General features: G+C 60.6%; 1 protein-coding gene across 2 annotated transcripts; it reads right to left on the bottom strand.

Moving 5' to 3' along the window:
- Positions 1-552: 552 nt before the first annotated feature.
- SH2D5 (SH2 domain containing 5) lies at positions 553-12,863 on the bottom strand. Of its 2 annotated transcripts, none has more exons than XM_045063877.1 (10): positions 12,785-12,863; positions 8,737-8,865; positions 8,299-8,379; positions 7,718-7,792; positions 6,575-6,721; positions 5,048-5,296; positions 4,711-4,885; positions 4,276-4,384; positions 3,662-3,821; positions 553-2,795 (listed from the first exon to the last, which is right to left on the bottom strand). In XM_045063877.1, the coding sequence occupies exons 2-10, from the start codon at positions 8,821-8,823 to the stop codon at positions 2,592-2,594; spliced, it is 1,287 nt and encodes a 428-aa protein (XP_044919812.1). In that variant the 5' UTR covers positions 8,824-8,865; positions 12,785-12,863; the 3' UTR covers positions 553-2,591. The 2 variants fall into 2 exon arrangements, with proteins under 2 accessions (XP_044919812.1, XP_044919811.1); XM_045063876.1 differs by lacking the exon at positions 12,785-12,863 and adding an exon at positions 11,895-12,042.
- Positions 12,864-13,157: the final 294 nt, after the last annotated feature.

Below are 13,157 nucleotides of genomic sequence, written 5' to 3' on the forward strand. Positions count from 1 at the left end.
TAATCCCCACTGCCCAGTTCAGAGAGGTTAAGCAATCTGCCCGAGGTTGCTCAGCTAGAACGGGGAGAGATGCAGGAGGCAGGCCTTCACGCGGTAGTTAGAGGCCTACTGAGAAAGGCGACAGGGACCTTGCTGCCTTTTATCCATACCCCTCTACTGATTCAGGGGAGGGCTGCCTCCGACAGAGCAAATCTTCCTTCTAATGCTGCCCTCATTTTTTCTAAGACTAAGGTTAAAAAACAAAACCATTTTTGAGAACCGAAGTCTTTTTTGGCTGGAGAGGTTACCGGGCCAAAATCCCACGGCTCAGCCAAAGTCCCTCCAGCCAGAATGGCAACTGTCATTTCCCTGCAGGAAGTACCCACTGAGGATTTTAACAGAAGAGACAGGATTTGAATTAATCCACCTATGCTATTCCTTCAGGACATCCTGAGCCCCTGAGGACAGGATCCCTCTGGTTCACCACCCAGCACCAGCTAAAGTTACGGTTGGCAAACCAAGATAGGCAAACTGGACAAAGACCCTGACTTTCAAAGGAAAAGTCTGTGCTAGACAATCGGAAGAAATGCATTTTATTTGTTTCAAGTGCACACAGTAAGGAGAGCGGGTTACCCAGATGGTGCCAGTTGGAACAAAGAGAAAACTGATCTATGGTTAAGACATTGAAGCATCTGCACACGTGGGTCAAAACCCTTGCCCTATGCATACCACGCGATGAGTACTGTGTGAAGGAATGTTAAAGTGCTTTGAGAACATTCTTGATACCTTGTCCACACGGAGGATATGCTCAATGATACCCATCTCTCACAGAGGTAGGCTTTGGCCCCAGGCCAGGCCCGTCGCCAGGTCATAAACACATGTCTCCGGTGCTGTAATTCCAGCACCCCAGGACACCCCGTGTCGGCAAACCCCTCTCTTTGCCAGGGAAATGTGAAACCAGGCCTCCCACGAGAGACCATGGGTTCTGGTGGAGATGGCTATAAATTGAGCCCCAGTTCCCCCTCCCATTCAGTGTAAACTCAGTGTTGTGGTTCCAGTGAGGAACCTCCTACCCCTGCTATCCCTTGTGATGAATGACATGGTCCCCAGCCCAGCCCATTCCCTAGGCAGGAGGTTGTCAGCTGGGAAGCCAAGGCCTGACCTCCAGAGGAGCCTCCCTTCTTTCTCTTCCATCAGGGCCGCCCTCTTCCTCCCAGGAGTCAGAAATCATCATTTTCAAGGCATAGAACTGTCACATCCCACTCCCAGATGTGGGAGAGGGCAGCCCCCAGATTCGTGACTTGGCCTCTGCCTCAGGAATAGAAGTTCCTCCAAAGTGAACCTGTTCCCTAAGTAATTCGGTACATGTGTCCATCTTTCGAGCTTACTTGTTGTAAAGGCGCTGGGTACCTGTCACTCACTGCAGGGCCACTACGTTAGGCCCAAGTCATTTCCCTGTTACCCCACCCACCCCGCGAGGCCCAGGCCCCTCTGGCAGGACCCAAATCAGTTCCACCTTTGGGTGGTTCCGCTCTGAGTCCAACCCCAGTACGGCAGGCCTGGTGAGGCGGCCCCTGATAACCATGGCCAGCACCCCGTTGTGGGGAGTGGGCCAGAATCAGGTGGCTTCCCAGGCAACCCCCAAACCCAGACCAGCCCGCAGGATGAGCTGAATAGGACCCTGGTCACCCTGCACACCTGCGGCTCACTGCGGGCCCCTCCTGGTCAAATGCACAAAGGAAATGAGCCTGTGTGTGTGTGTGTGTGTAGGGGTGTGTGTCCCAGTGGTCCTGAGGGTGTGGGGGCAGGAATCACAACCCTGTGGATTTGATTGGCGACAATCCAGCCTTTCTAAGCATCACAGAGTTTCTTTGCGCTGTTGGCTCACATCCCTTCTAGAGCAGGTGTCCGCATGTGTGCGAGCGTGGGGGAGGGTGCGCAGCTCTTCGTCCATCCTGCCTTTCCATGCCCTCCTAAGCTTCATTCCTAAGAATGGAATTCACAGAATTCAATGGAAGACTCCCTCGCTGTCAGATGCTGTGAGACACAGGCTGTGCTCTGCCGGCGGGTGCAGCTGGGCCCAGCTGCCAGGCCTGTCAGCTCCTCCGAGCGCTCTCCGTTTCTCTCCTGGAAAGGGTGGCTCACTCCCAGGTCTGAGGACTCACTCCAGCCTCCCCAGTCACCTCTCCCTCATGTGCCCGCCGCCTCAGTCAGGTACTGTCTGGAGACTCCCGGTCAGGGCCCCGAGGGCTGGCCTCTTTGGGAGAGGACCACATCCCTCATGAACAAACCTTCCTGCCCCCTCAGAAAGTTCCCCTCCCAGCAGTAAAGTGAAGCCCAGAGACAAGCATCCGAAGTCACCCAGCAGGTGACTGGAAAGCCTGGAGCTCCGCCTGCCCCGCCTACAATCTCCGCGGGCCACATGTCTCGTGAGAAGCCACCAGCGATCCCCAGTGTCAGGGCTCCCCCCTACCACAGGCGGTGACGTGATGGAAGACTGGTCCGAGGGGCAGAGTCGGCGGGTGGAACTGGTGACCAGCAGGGCAGCAGAGGGGCAGGGCGGCCTGGTGAGGCCCAGGAGCCAGGGTGAGGTAGGGCCGGGGGCTCGCCTCCTAGCCCAGGCCCTGCAGCTCTGCCTCGGACTTGGCATGGCTAAGGGGCCGCAGTGTCCGGGGGGGCCTGCCCTCGGACCCGCAGTCCTGCTCTTCGTAGCCAGGGTTCAGGCGGCCCATGTCAAGGGAGCAGAAGAGGCTGCGCTCCGTCCCAGCGTGGTGCTCCAGCAGGGCCTCCAGGCTGGCAAACTCGGCCGGCAGGTGCTAAGGCGGAAAGGGCTGAAGCTCCAGCTTCCCTTCCCCCACAGCTCTGCTCTGGGCACCCCCCATCCCCTCACAAGGGATCCTGCCCTACTTCAGAAGGGAGGAAATTTGACCTCAGAGAGGTCACCATCTTGCCTATGGCAGAGCCAGACACTGTCTCCTCTCTTTCTGTCTCGCCAGCCTGGACGGGACTGAGCCATTTATCTTGTAACAAGTGCGCACATCCAGCCCCTGGAAACCTGTGACTCAAGACCAAGACTCCAGACCAAGACTCCAGACCTGGAAGCCCAGAGGCTGGGTGAGGTTAGGCCAGTGTCTGCCCCTCTCTGAGTCAGTTTCCAGCTCCACTAAAAGACGGGCTAGAGCGTGGGAAAGCCACTTTTAAGAGCCAGGATTCCTATAGAAATGGGAAGCATGACCAGGGCCCAAGACTCTGAGGGCACCTGGGTGGCTCCCACAGTTAAGGGTCTGCCTTGGGCTCAGATCATGATTTCAGGGTCCTGGGATCAAGCCCAGGGTTCGCTCCTCGCTCAGTGGGGAGCCTCTTTCTTCCTCTCTCTCTGCAGATCCCCTTGCTTGTGCTTGCTCTGTCTCTATCAAATAATTAAATAAAATCTTTTAAAAAAACAAAAAAAAGCCCCTCTGGAGGCCTGAGGGTGGGGCCAGCTGGACCAATGACAAACTAGATGGAGAGTTAGTTAAATAAGGGGTGTGGCCAGAGAGAACCAATGGGGTACCATGATGAGGCACGTGCCCCCCCCAGCTCACGTTATAAAGGGTGGGACTTGTAGGGGCGGGGCTTTCGGGGGGCGGGGCCCCAGGCTGGGCCCAGTGGCAAGGGCGGAGCAGGCTGCTTGCTTGCTCACCTCCACGCAGTAGCGGCCCAAGTGGTTCCGGAAGACCTGGTGGGGGACCACACCACACTGTGTCCGCACCGACAGGCACCACTGGCCACTGGTGCCGGGCTCGGGCCACAGCAGGAAGGCCCCAAGCACGTCTCTCCGCAGCAGGGCGAGGGCGCTGGGCCTGGAAGGGCAGCGGGGAGAGGCTGAGGGCAGGACTCCAGCCTCACGTCGCTCCCCGGGGTTGAGGGCATCATCTGACCCCTCTGCCAAGGGAAGCTTCCTTCCTAAGAGGCGCTAAGGGGCCCTTGACTGCTGACCGCTGCAAGACCCACCCTGGAGAGTTTTGCAGAGGTGGCGGTTAGGAAGCAGCTGCCCTGTGACAGGCGAGGTGCTGAGAGCTTTCCTTGAGTGACCCCATTTGATCCTCTCCACAGGCCTGCGATTATCCCCATTTCACATTTGAGAAAACAGGTCCAGTGGGGGAAGCCCCTGGCCCGGGCCCACCAAGGCCAGGACGGCTCTGTCTCTGTCCAGGAAGGTGGCACACCTCAGGGCCCCTGGGCAACCCAGGATCCATTCCTCTGCCCAGCCCAAGGGGCTGCGTGCGCACCAGCCGGGTCAGGCACCCCCCGTACCTGGAGATGCCAGCAAAGGCCCAGATGTTCTCCGTCAGGCTCCCCTCGCTCTCCACCAGACACGAGGGGCCACCAGGCCCCCGGGGCCACGCCTCCCACGCGGCAGGAACTGTGGAGACCACCGAGGGGTCAGAGAGAGGGAGAAGCCGCCCCACAGCTACCAACCCCATCCCTGCTATGCTCATCTCCTCACCAAGTCTCCCCCGCGCAGAGAGGTCCACCCACGGGCACAGCCCACACGCACCCACCGGCTCACCAGCTGAAGCACACCCACAGCTGTCTGATCACCTGCGCAAGCCCCCAGGTGTGCACACCTGGCTGCACACTCACGTGCACACAGGCCGATGCACACATAGGCCGAGCCCTCTGATTCACAAGGACGCACCCGGGCCTGCGCCCCCGCACCCACACGGCAGGCGAGCCCCGGGGACTCACAGGCCTCCCGAGCGGACAGCTGCAGCTGGGTCTCGTAGGTGCAGCCGCGGTAGGCCCCAGAGCGGATCACCTTGCTGCGAATGGCCTTCTTGCGTACCAGCGTGGGCGAGCAGTAAGGATTCCCCAGGCGGGCATGGCGGGCCCCGCCTCGGCCTTCGGACTCCGGCAGCTCCTTCTAAGGCACCGAGAGGGGCCCACAGGGGCAGGCCGACTCAGGCCCCGGCCCAGTCAGGCAGAGCCCCATGCTGCTGCTGTGCTGCATTCCCCTCCCATGACCCCCAAACCCTCATCCAATTCCCTCGTCCACTGCCCGCCCCACAGCTGGGGTGCTGCGTACCCCACTGCCCATGGGCCCCTCTGCTGGCAGCCGCCGGAAGGAGACCAGCGCGTGCACATTCTGTGAGAGCTGACCACGGCCGAATGGTTCCCGTACTAGGCCAGGGGGGCCCCCAGGGCTGGACAGCTGCTTCGGGGCTATGTCCCCTGCAGACCCCAGGCAGGGCTCAGGCTGTGCGCGCTGCTCAGGGTGCTGCAGGAGGTAAGCGAGCTGGAAGGAGCGGCAGAGCAGCAGGTGCAGGATCTGGACCTGCGGAGGAGGAAGAGGCTGGCTCAGGTGGGACGGGGCCCCTGGGGGACTCCTTAGATGGCAACCCACTCGCTATTAGCGCGTGCAGCCCTCGGCTTGGGATTCTCTGCCCCATCCTTCCTGGGAAAACTCCCACTCATCCCTCAAAACTTCACCACCATGCAGTTCCCCCCAGCAGCTTCCTTTGTTCATTGAACAGATCCTGAGCCCCGCTTTGTTCCAGACGTCACACTTGGAGCTGGGAATACACAGGCTAAATGCACGCCCGCCCCTAGCTTGACTACCCCACCCCATGTCCATTTCCTTTTAGAGGATCAGCTACGAGCCCAGGCCCTCCAATCCCACAGCCTGGGCTCCAGTCCCAGCTCTGCCACTTAGGGGCCGCTGTGTGAATCTGGGCAGACAGACGGGGGACTCCCCATCCCCACTTTCCTGTGCTCTTTCAGTGAAGTAGAGCACAGAGAGCCACCAGCATAAGCCTACCGCTCTGGGGCCAGTACGTTCTACGCCCCACATACATTGCCCAGCCCCAAAATATTGGAGCTGTGAGCTCCGGAAGGTCAAGGGCAGTGTCTCAGCCCCCTGTCCTTCCAGGAGCCCACACAAGAGCTTGAAATACAGGGCTGACGGCAAATGTTGCTAGCTGGCACCAAGCCCAGCCCCTGCTGGCCACATAGTCATCTGCCAAGTCTCTGCTGATCATGGTGGCCGTGCTGGCTTTGGCTTCTGGGATCCACCCATTCACCCACTAGCCCCACAGGGCCATGCACCAGAGCAGTTCAAGACCTGGCCCCAGTTTCTACTGTCAAAGAATTCCATCGTCTGTGATTAGGGACAGACCAATGACAGTGTGGTTCACGTTCTGAGACCTCAGAAGGAAGAGTGGTCCAGAGGACTCAAGGTAGAGGACTCAAGGTAGGCTTTAGACACATAGGCTGGCCTTAAAGGGCAAGCTGGAATTTGCCAGAAGGGGAAGGGAATTCCAGGCTAAGAGCATGAGCAAAAGCCTGGCAGAGTGACTATCCAATTTCTAAGCACATGGCCTGATCCCCATGTCCAGGCCCTGGGGAATGCTGAGGCCACTAACCTGCTTTTGTGGGGTCCTCAGTGGGCAGAGACACAGAAGGAGCCAGTGCGGGAAGGAGTGGCTGCCTGGAGGGGACTCTGGCCAGCTTAGCTGAGCCCCCCGAGGCCTAGATGCCTGGAGCCCATGCTGATGCACGGCACATCCCCAAACCCAGCCTTGGTGGTGGCTCCCCTGCCCTGGGCCCCAGGTACCTCTCCAGGCTGGTTGCCCACGAAGAGGTGGCAGAAGAGCTTGTTGGCCGGGCTCTGGGGGTTTCGGGCCATGAAGGCGAACTGGCAGTCAGCCGGGCACCAGGTGGAGTAGAGGATGCGCCGCAGGGCGTGAGCCATCAGGAGCACCTGGGGAGGAGCGGGCAGGACGGGCTCCGTCAGCCCCACGTGGCCTCTAGCTGCTGGCCCAGGGGGTGCCCGCCCTGTGGGTCCCACACGCCTGCTGGCTGGCCTCTGGGGCCTGGTCTCCGGCCTCAGAGCCCAGCCTAACCCAACCCCCCCACCCCCAGCCCCTGGGGGAAGAACTCCTCCCTCCTCCCAGGCCTGCCCAAACCCTGCTTCAGATGGGAACGCTCAGCCTTCACATGCCCTCGGTCCTGTGCTCCCTACTGCCAACCTGCTGGCTGGGATCGTCCCCGCCCCCACCCACCCATGCTATGAATCCAAGTGGCAAAGCGCTCACTGCCTGCGGAGGCATGGAAAGAGGCAGTGGCCGGCGCCCTGGGGTGCATGTCTGGTGTCTGGAGTCGGAAACCGCCACTCTCTGGGTGACTTGATCAGGTAAGCACAGCCCTTTGAGCCCACGTGACACTTACTAAGTGGGGACGGTGCCCCCTCTGATGGGGTTGCGGGCGGGGGCCAGTGAGATCTCGTGCAAGTGCCCAGGACCTGACCGCAAAGCCTCAGTTCTGGGACGCACAGCTCTGGGACACGGTTCGCACCCATCTTAGGAGACCGGCCCCGGGGTTGTGGGGTACACAGTGCGACACAAGGTTAGTGTTCAACACACACTGGCTTGCCCCAGGACGAGAAGGACCCGCGATCAGGCAGGCACTCCCGACGGGCCTCCGGCCTGAGGCTGGCCGCTGGCCAACCTTGGGCAGATCCCCCCAGAGGCCCGCAGCCGGCAGAGAGGTGACAATCTTGACACTCAGGCCAGGAGGTAGCACCTGGAGCTTTTGGAGGGCAGGGCCGGGGGTGAGAAACCTTTGCCAGGGACGTTCAAAGGCCCAGAGCAGGCTGGGGAGGCAGGGACGCTCGAGGGCTGGTGCAGGGCCGGGGGCTTTCTCAGGGAGGAGGACAGTGGTCCCGTCCAGTCCTCGCTGCCCCCACGCAGGCTCCTACCTCGCCCTCCCCGCTGTAGATCTTGAGGCCCTGAAGGCTGAATTTCAGGATGACAGCCCGGCGTCGGGGACAATCCTAGGTGGGAGAGAGTTGGTCGGGGCCGGGCGTTACCTTCCAGGCCCTGCCCTGCCTCAGGACCAGGCCCACCAGGCTACTCCGTCAACTCCTCCCCCGCTGCCAAGGGACTGGGCCCTGGAGAGTGGACTCCCCAGAAGCTGCGGAGGGGCGGATGGGGCCTGGCAGATCGCCCCCGAGCCAGGGTCTTAGCGGGCCACGCTATGACCATCCCCCACATCTCCACTGTGGCCTCCACCCATGGGAGGCAGGTCACGATTGCCCAAGGGAAGCGGTCCCGGGCTTTAAGGGACACAGCTTCAGGAGCCTGGGTGTGGTCGTCTCTGGGCCCACTTCTCAGAATGACTTTGGTCTTGCTCCCCCCCCCGGGCCTCCCCCACCCCATCTCTACGATTGGGGGGTTGGGTAAGATGGCCGCAGGGGCCATTCCAGCCTGACCCTCCCAGGCTGTGAACCCTGCTAGGGACAGGGACAGAGACAGGCACATGCCCGTCCTGGCTCCCTACCTTCAGTGCCCACAGCTGTTGCTGCACGAGCCACACGCTCTCCTGGGTGTCCAGGTCATCCACGGGGAAGGAGCCCACGTACTGCTTGGGGATGTGGTGAGGGCGGGAAGGAAGCCAAGCAGTCAGGACCAGGGCTCCTGACCGCATCCTCCAGACTCTTCCCCCCGCCCCGCCACCAAACACACACTGCTCTGCCGGCTAAGCTGGGGACAGGGACAGAGCACTGGACTCGGAGTCTAGCAGGCCCTGCAGCCTTCCCAGCAGGTGGCCTTGGTCACGCCCCTCTGCCCCTCTGAGGCCCCATCTCCTCATCTGTGCCCACATGCATTCTAGAGTCCGGGTCCGCTGGGCAAGACAGGCATAGCTCCTCCCCACGCCCCAGGACCTGCACTCAGCTCCGGCCCACGAGAGCGCACCCCGTGGGGCGGCCCCACCCACCTGGGCGAACTTGGTGATGCACCTGGGCCGGTGAGGCACAGGGCCGCAGTCAGAGGCCCTCCGGCCCCCTGCCCCGGCCCTCTGCATGGCCCCCAGGGTCCCCAGCTTCCAGCTCCACGGGAGAAAAGGCTGCAAAGGGCAGGGGAGAAAGGATGACTCCCAGGAACTCCCGCTCAGAGGCCGGGGAGCTCCCTGCCCCTGGAGATCCTTGCTGGGCCCTTGCCGTGTGCCAGACACTGTCCAGGGCACTGGGAACACAGGGAATACACGGCCCAGAATAAGATGACAGACTCCCTCCTGCCCTCGGGGAGCCAACAGGCTTGTGTGGAAGACAGTCACTGAACGGATCAATCAGTAAGATATGGAACATGCTAGATGGTGACAGAGGAGAGAGGAGGCGGGGAAATGCAGGCTGGGGGTTGCTGCAGTGAGGAAGGCTTCAAGGAGGGGAGAGCTCTGGGGGAGGAGCTTAAGGTAGGGATGGGGCAGGCCACCTCTGTGCTCTGGCCTTGGCCTGCCTCCAGGGTGGAAGTAGGGGTGCAGGCCATGGAACAAGCCTGTATAAAGTGCCAGGGAAGGGGCAATGCCTGGGAAAGTAGCACCCGAGAGGAGGAAATGTGACAGCAGCCACTGTGCAGCAGCCACTGTGCAGAGGCACAGGGAAGAAAGCAGCTGACCCCTTGGCTAGACCTTACCAGAAGAGTGGGCCAGAGCCAGATTGGGATTGGCCTTTAATGTTACTCCCCAAGGCAACTGAAGCTGTGCCCTGTGGGCAGTGGGGAGCCATAGAAGGCTCTAGGCCAGGAGTTCTGTGACCTATGGGAATGGCCCATGAGCTTGGTGGCCTGAGCTCCTGAGGCTAGCGACGTGCTACACAGGCCCTGCCTCATTCGGCCAGCCTGACTGAAGGAGCCCTACCCCCCAACCCAGCCCAGGTTTTGGTCTTTCGTGGGGCCCCTTTCCCAAATCCACTAGTGGAGGAGAGAAGGAAACCTCCCTTACTAGACCACCCTCAAGTACAGGGAGAGCGCTCACTCCCCATTTAGAGCTCATGACCGCAGCTAGTGCACAATGAACACGGAATCAAGGCATCTTGAGAAAGAGTGGCTGATGGCCTCTGTCTGGGTGGCCTCATGACTCAGTTCCCTCAGTCCTTGCTGGGGCCAACTCAGACCCCACCTCCGTCTCCCATCCTGCCTGGCTGCTCACCAGACTGCTTCCAATCACTGCACTTAGGATCAGAGAAATCTGGGTCCAAATGCTGTGTGACTTCAGGCAAACAGCCCTACCTCTCTGAGCCTCCATGTCTGCATCCCCAAAACCTGGAATCGAGTCAGGACTCCAGAACTGAATGGAGGAGCAGGCACCCAGCATGACCCCAGCGTGGCCTGGAGGAACGCTTAACAGGTACATGGAGGGTGGGGGGACCCCAAAGTCTGCTGTTCAGGAGGGAGCTTGGGAGGGCAGCGAGGTCTGACCACTTTCAGGGCCCTCCTTGCACGGAAAGACAGGAAGACCTCCCAGGCAAGGAGAGTGAGGCAGAGGGCGAGGCCTGCCTGGGAACCAGGATTCCTCCAGGAGAGAGCAGGTATTAGGGCGCTGGGCAGGAAATGGGTGTGTCCCGGGTGTGCTCAACCCACCCTCCTACAGACGCTCTCAGTGCCAGGAGCCCAGGAACCTCTCTTTCTCTGCCCAGACCTTTAGCCCCAGGCTCAGCCCGGGTGGGGGCGGCAGCCGCCGCCCACGACATTCTGGGAGCAACCCCTTACTTCACTTTCCATGAGCGGCCATGCTAGGAGAGCCAGAAATAAAGGCTGCACGGTCCCGTGGACGCTGTCCTGGTTCCTCCCTCCTGGACCCTCTCCCTGCTTTCCCGGCCTCGCACCCTCCACTGTTTGATCCTGATCATTTTTTCACATCACGTCCATCACCTATTGTCCATTTTATGGTTTTTTAAATTTATCTTGCGTTTTTTGGTCCATTTGATGTTTAAATACAACCAAGTTAGATGCGTAACAGGCACAAAGGCTGTGTGGCTGCTGTCGCAAGGCGCTTCCAGCGAACTCGCCTTTTGTCATTATCACAGTATGGCCTGGGGTGCCCTAGACCCACACAGGTGGAGTCAAAACCCAAACCCCAAGTGGGGCAGAAGGGAGAGAGGGAGAGAGGAGAGTCTGAAAGGCAGTCAGCACACGTGGGAACAGAGAAGCAAAGACAAAATAATAAATAAAGGAGGGATGTGGGGAGGAGAGATGAGCACCTTTCCCATCCTGCCGGTGCTGACACAGCCCCTCAGACACTAAGGGTGTAAGACAGCAAAGAGCCACATGGGCCCTCAGGCACACTCACGTTCACACTCACACATGGCGAGACAGCTGTGTCTAGGGCTGCGAACCACCTCCTCCTTCCAGATACAGAAAGGCAGCTTTCCTGGGGACACTCCAGGGTCCAGATAGTGGGGGTGGGGAGCACCCCTTCACCTGATCCTTCCCCCAGGAAACTGGAAGTTTCTCTCTTCCTCTCTCCCTCCCAGTGCATGTCACCCCCAGGCCTGAATTTGAGGGTACCCAAACGAGGAAGGGTACCAGGCTCACCCCAACCCCAGAAACAGACCTGCTTACTCATTTTGGGCACAAACACACACTTATCTCTTTGGAGCACACTGGTTTTTCCAAGGTTTTACATAGGAACCTGGCTGGGCCACCACCATTCTAGAAGGACACCTTCAGAATGAGACCAGGGCTCTTCTTTTGTTCCTATGAGAATTTCCAGGTGGTTCTGCTTAGAGACAGGGTACTGGATGGGTTGACTTGCCTCCAGGGTCAAGGACAGAAGCCCTCTACTGCACTGCACCATGGCTGAGTTGAGTCATGGGGTTGGGGGGGGCGCTTTATAGCATCCTGGGAGACCACTCAGCCTGGACCCTGGGCTTAGCAAAGGGGCGCTCAAAGGGGTGAAGCCACTTGCCCACAGTCACACAGCATAAGGGAGAGCTGGGAAGCAAACCTGGGTCTCTGGGAGCTTTTGCCCTAGGCCATGGCAGTGTCCTTCTGCTTAGACTCCTCTCCCAAGTAAGCAGGGCATCCATCATGGGATCCTGGCGAGTCCCAGTCTATCCAGCTGCCCCAAACACCTCAGGGGCTGGGGGCTGATCTTACCAGCAAAACAGCTGCTTTCTCAGTCTGACTGCCTCCTGCCCAGATGGTCTGGGGCTGCCAGAGCCTCTCTGACAGCTGCCTCACCTCCACCACCTTTGGCTAAGCCTCACAGAAGAGCCTCCCCCCCACCCCCAACACACACACTCCTTCTGCCCTAGGCCACCCAAGCAGCCAGAGCTCAAGATCAGCATCATGGATTGTGAGGTCCGCAAGTCCTCTCAGCCTCCGTTTATTTCCTCACCTGTAAAGTGGGGATAGTAACAGCAGCTCCCTCCTGGGGTGGTACATTTATCTGCTCCTTCTGACAATATTCCAAGTGCCAGCTATGTGCCGGGTGAACGAAACAGAGTCCCAGCCCTTGGGGAGCGCCCAAGCAGGGCTGGGGCAACGTACTGGAAAACAACATTTCTGCGGGGCTTAAGTGATTTGGAGAAAAATACAGTAGGGTGAGGAGGATATATGATGTATGTGGGGGGGGGGGGGTGCTATTAATACAGGGTGGTCGAGGATGGCCTCTCCGAGCAGACGACTTGGAGCGGAAAGTGCTGTTTTCAGGATTCAGTGGGGGCGCTCCCCCGCGTGGGTCATTTGTCCTGCTATCATCGTCGCGCCTGTGGAGTGCGGCCAGGGCTTTGGGCTGACAGTCCCCGGCCCAGGGCAGAGAAACTCCCCGGACCGCCCGAGGGGCGAGTGAGGCAGGACGCTGGCGGAGGGACAGGGGAGGTGACCGCGGAGGTGATGGACGGCGACCGTGGCGGTGGCGGTGATGGAGGGAAGCGGCCGAGATGCTCCTCCCCATCCGAGACTTCCTCCCACCTCCGCGCCGAGGGTACCGAGCCCCGCTCCCGGCGATCCGCCAGCCCCAGCCCCGCTGCCCCGCGCGCACTCACCGCGCCCGCCGCGTCTCGAGTCCCGCCGCCGCAGCTCCGCGCAGCACCCCCGGCGCTCCCTGCGCGTCTCCGCCGTCCGCCCCCCGGCGCCCCCCGCCCGCGCGCCCCCCACGTGGCCGCGGGAACCAGCAGCCCGTATCACCTGGCGGCGGCGCCCAGCCCTGGCCGGCCAATCGGCGCCCGCGGAGCCGCTCCGGTTAGGCGTGTGGCCCAATCAGTGGCCGCAAGGGGCTCTGGCACCGCCCCCGCCTGCTCGCGCCCCGGCGCTCCGCCTTAAAGGGCCTGAGGGGTCCTTCCCGCCCAGCGCCGTCCCCTCTTCTCTGGCTGAGGAGTCCGAGTGCCCAGGGCCTGGCTGGCGGTTCCCTCTTTGAGG

Source organism: Mustela putorius, unplaced genomic scaffold, assembly GCF_011764305.1.
Source record: "Mustela putorius furo isolate JIRA1106 unplaced genomic scaffold, ASM1176430v1.1 tig00003853_pilon_pilon_pilon, whole genome shotgun sequence".
Classification (NCBI taxonomy): domain Eukaryota; kingdom Metazoa; phylum Chordata; class Mammalia; order Carnivora; family Mustelidae; genus Mustela; species Mustela putorius.

Bases quoted from the DNA above. Each gene is read 5' to 3' on its own strand.
- SH2D5 (XM_045063877.1), bottom strand. From the start codon at position 8,823: ATGCAGAGGGCCGGGGCAGGGGGCCGGAGGGCCTCTGACTGCGGCCCT. The intron at 6,722-7,717 runs GTAGGAGCCTGC...GCTCCTCCCCAG, and splicing joins TCTACAGCGGGGAGGGCGAG to GTGCTCCTGATGGCTCACGC. The intron at 4,886-5,047 runs GTACGCAGCACC...TCGGTGCCTTAG, and splicing joins AGGGGCCCATGGGCAGTGGG to AAGGAGCTGCCGGAGTCCGA.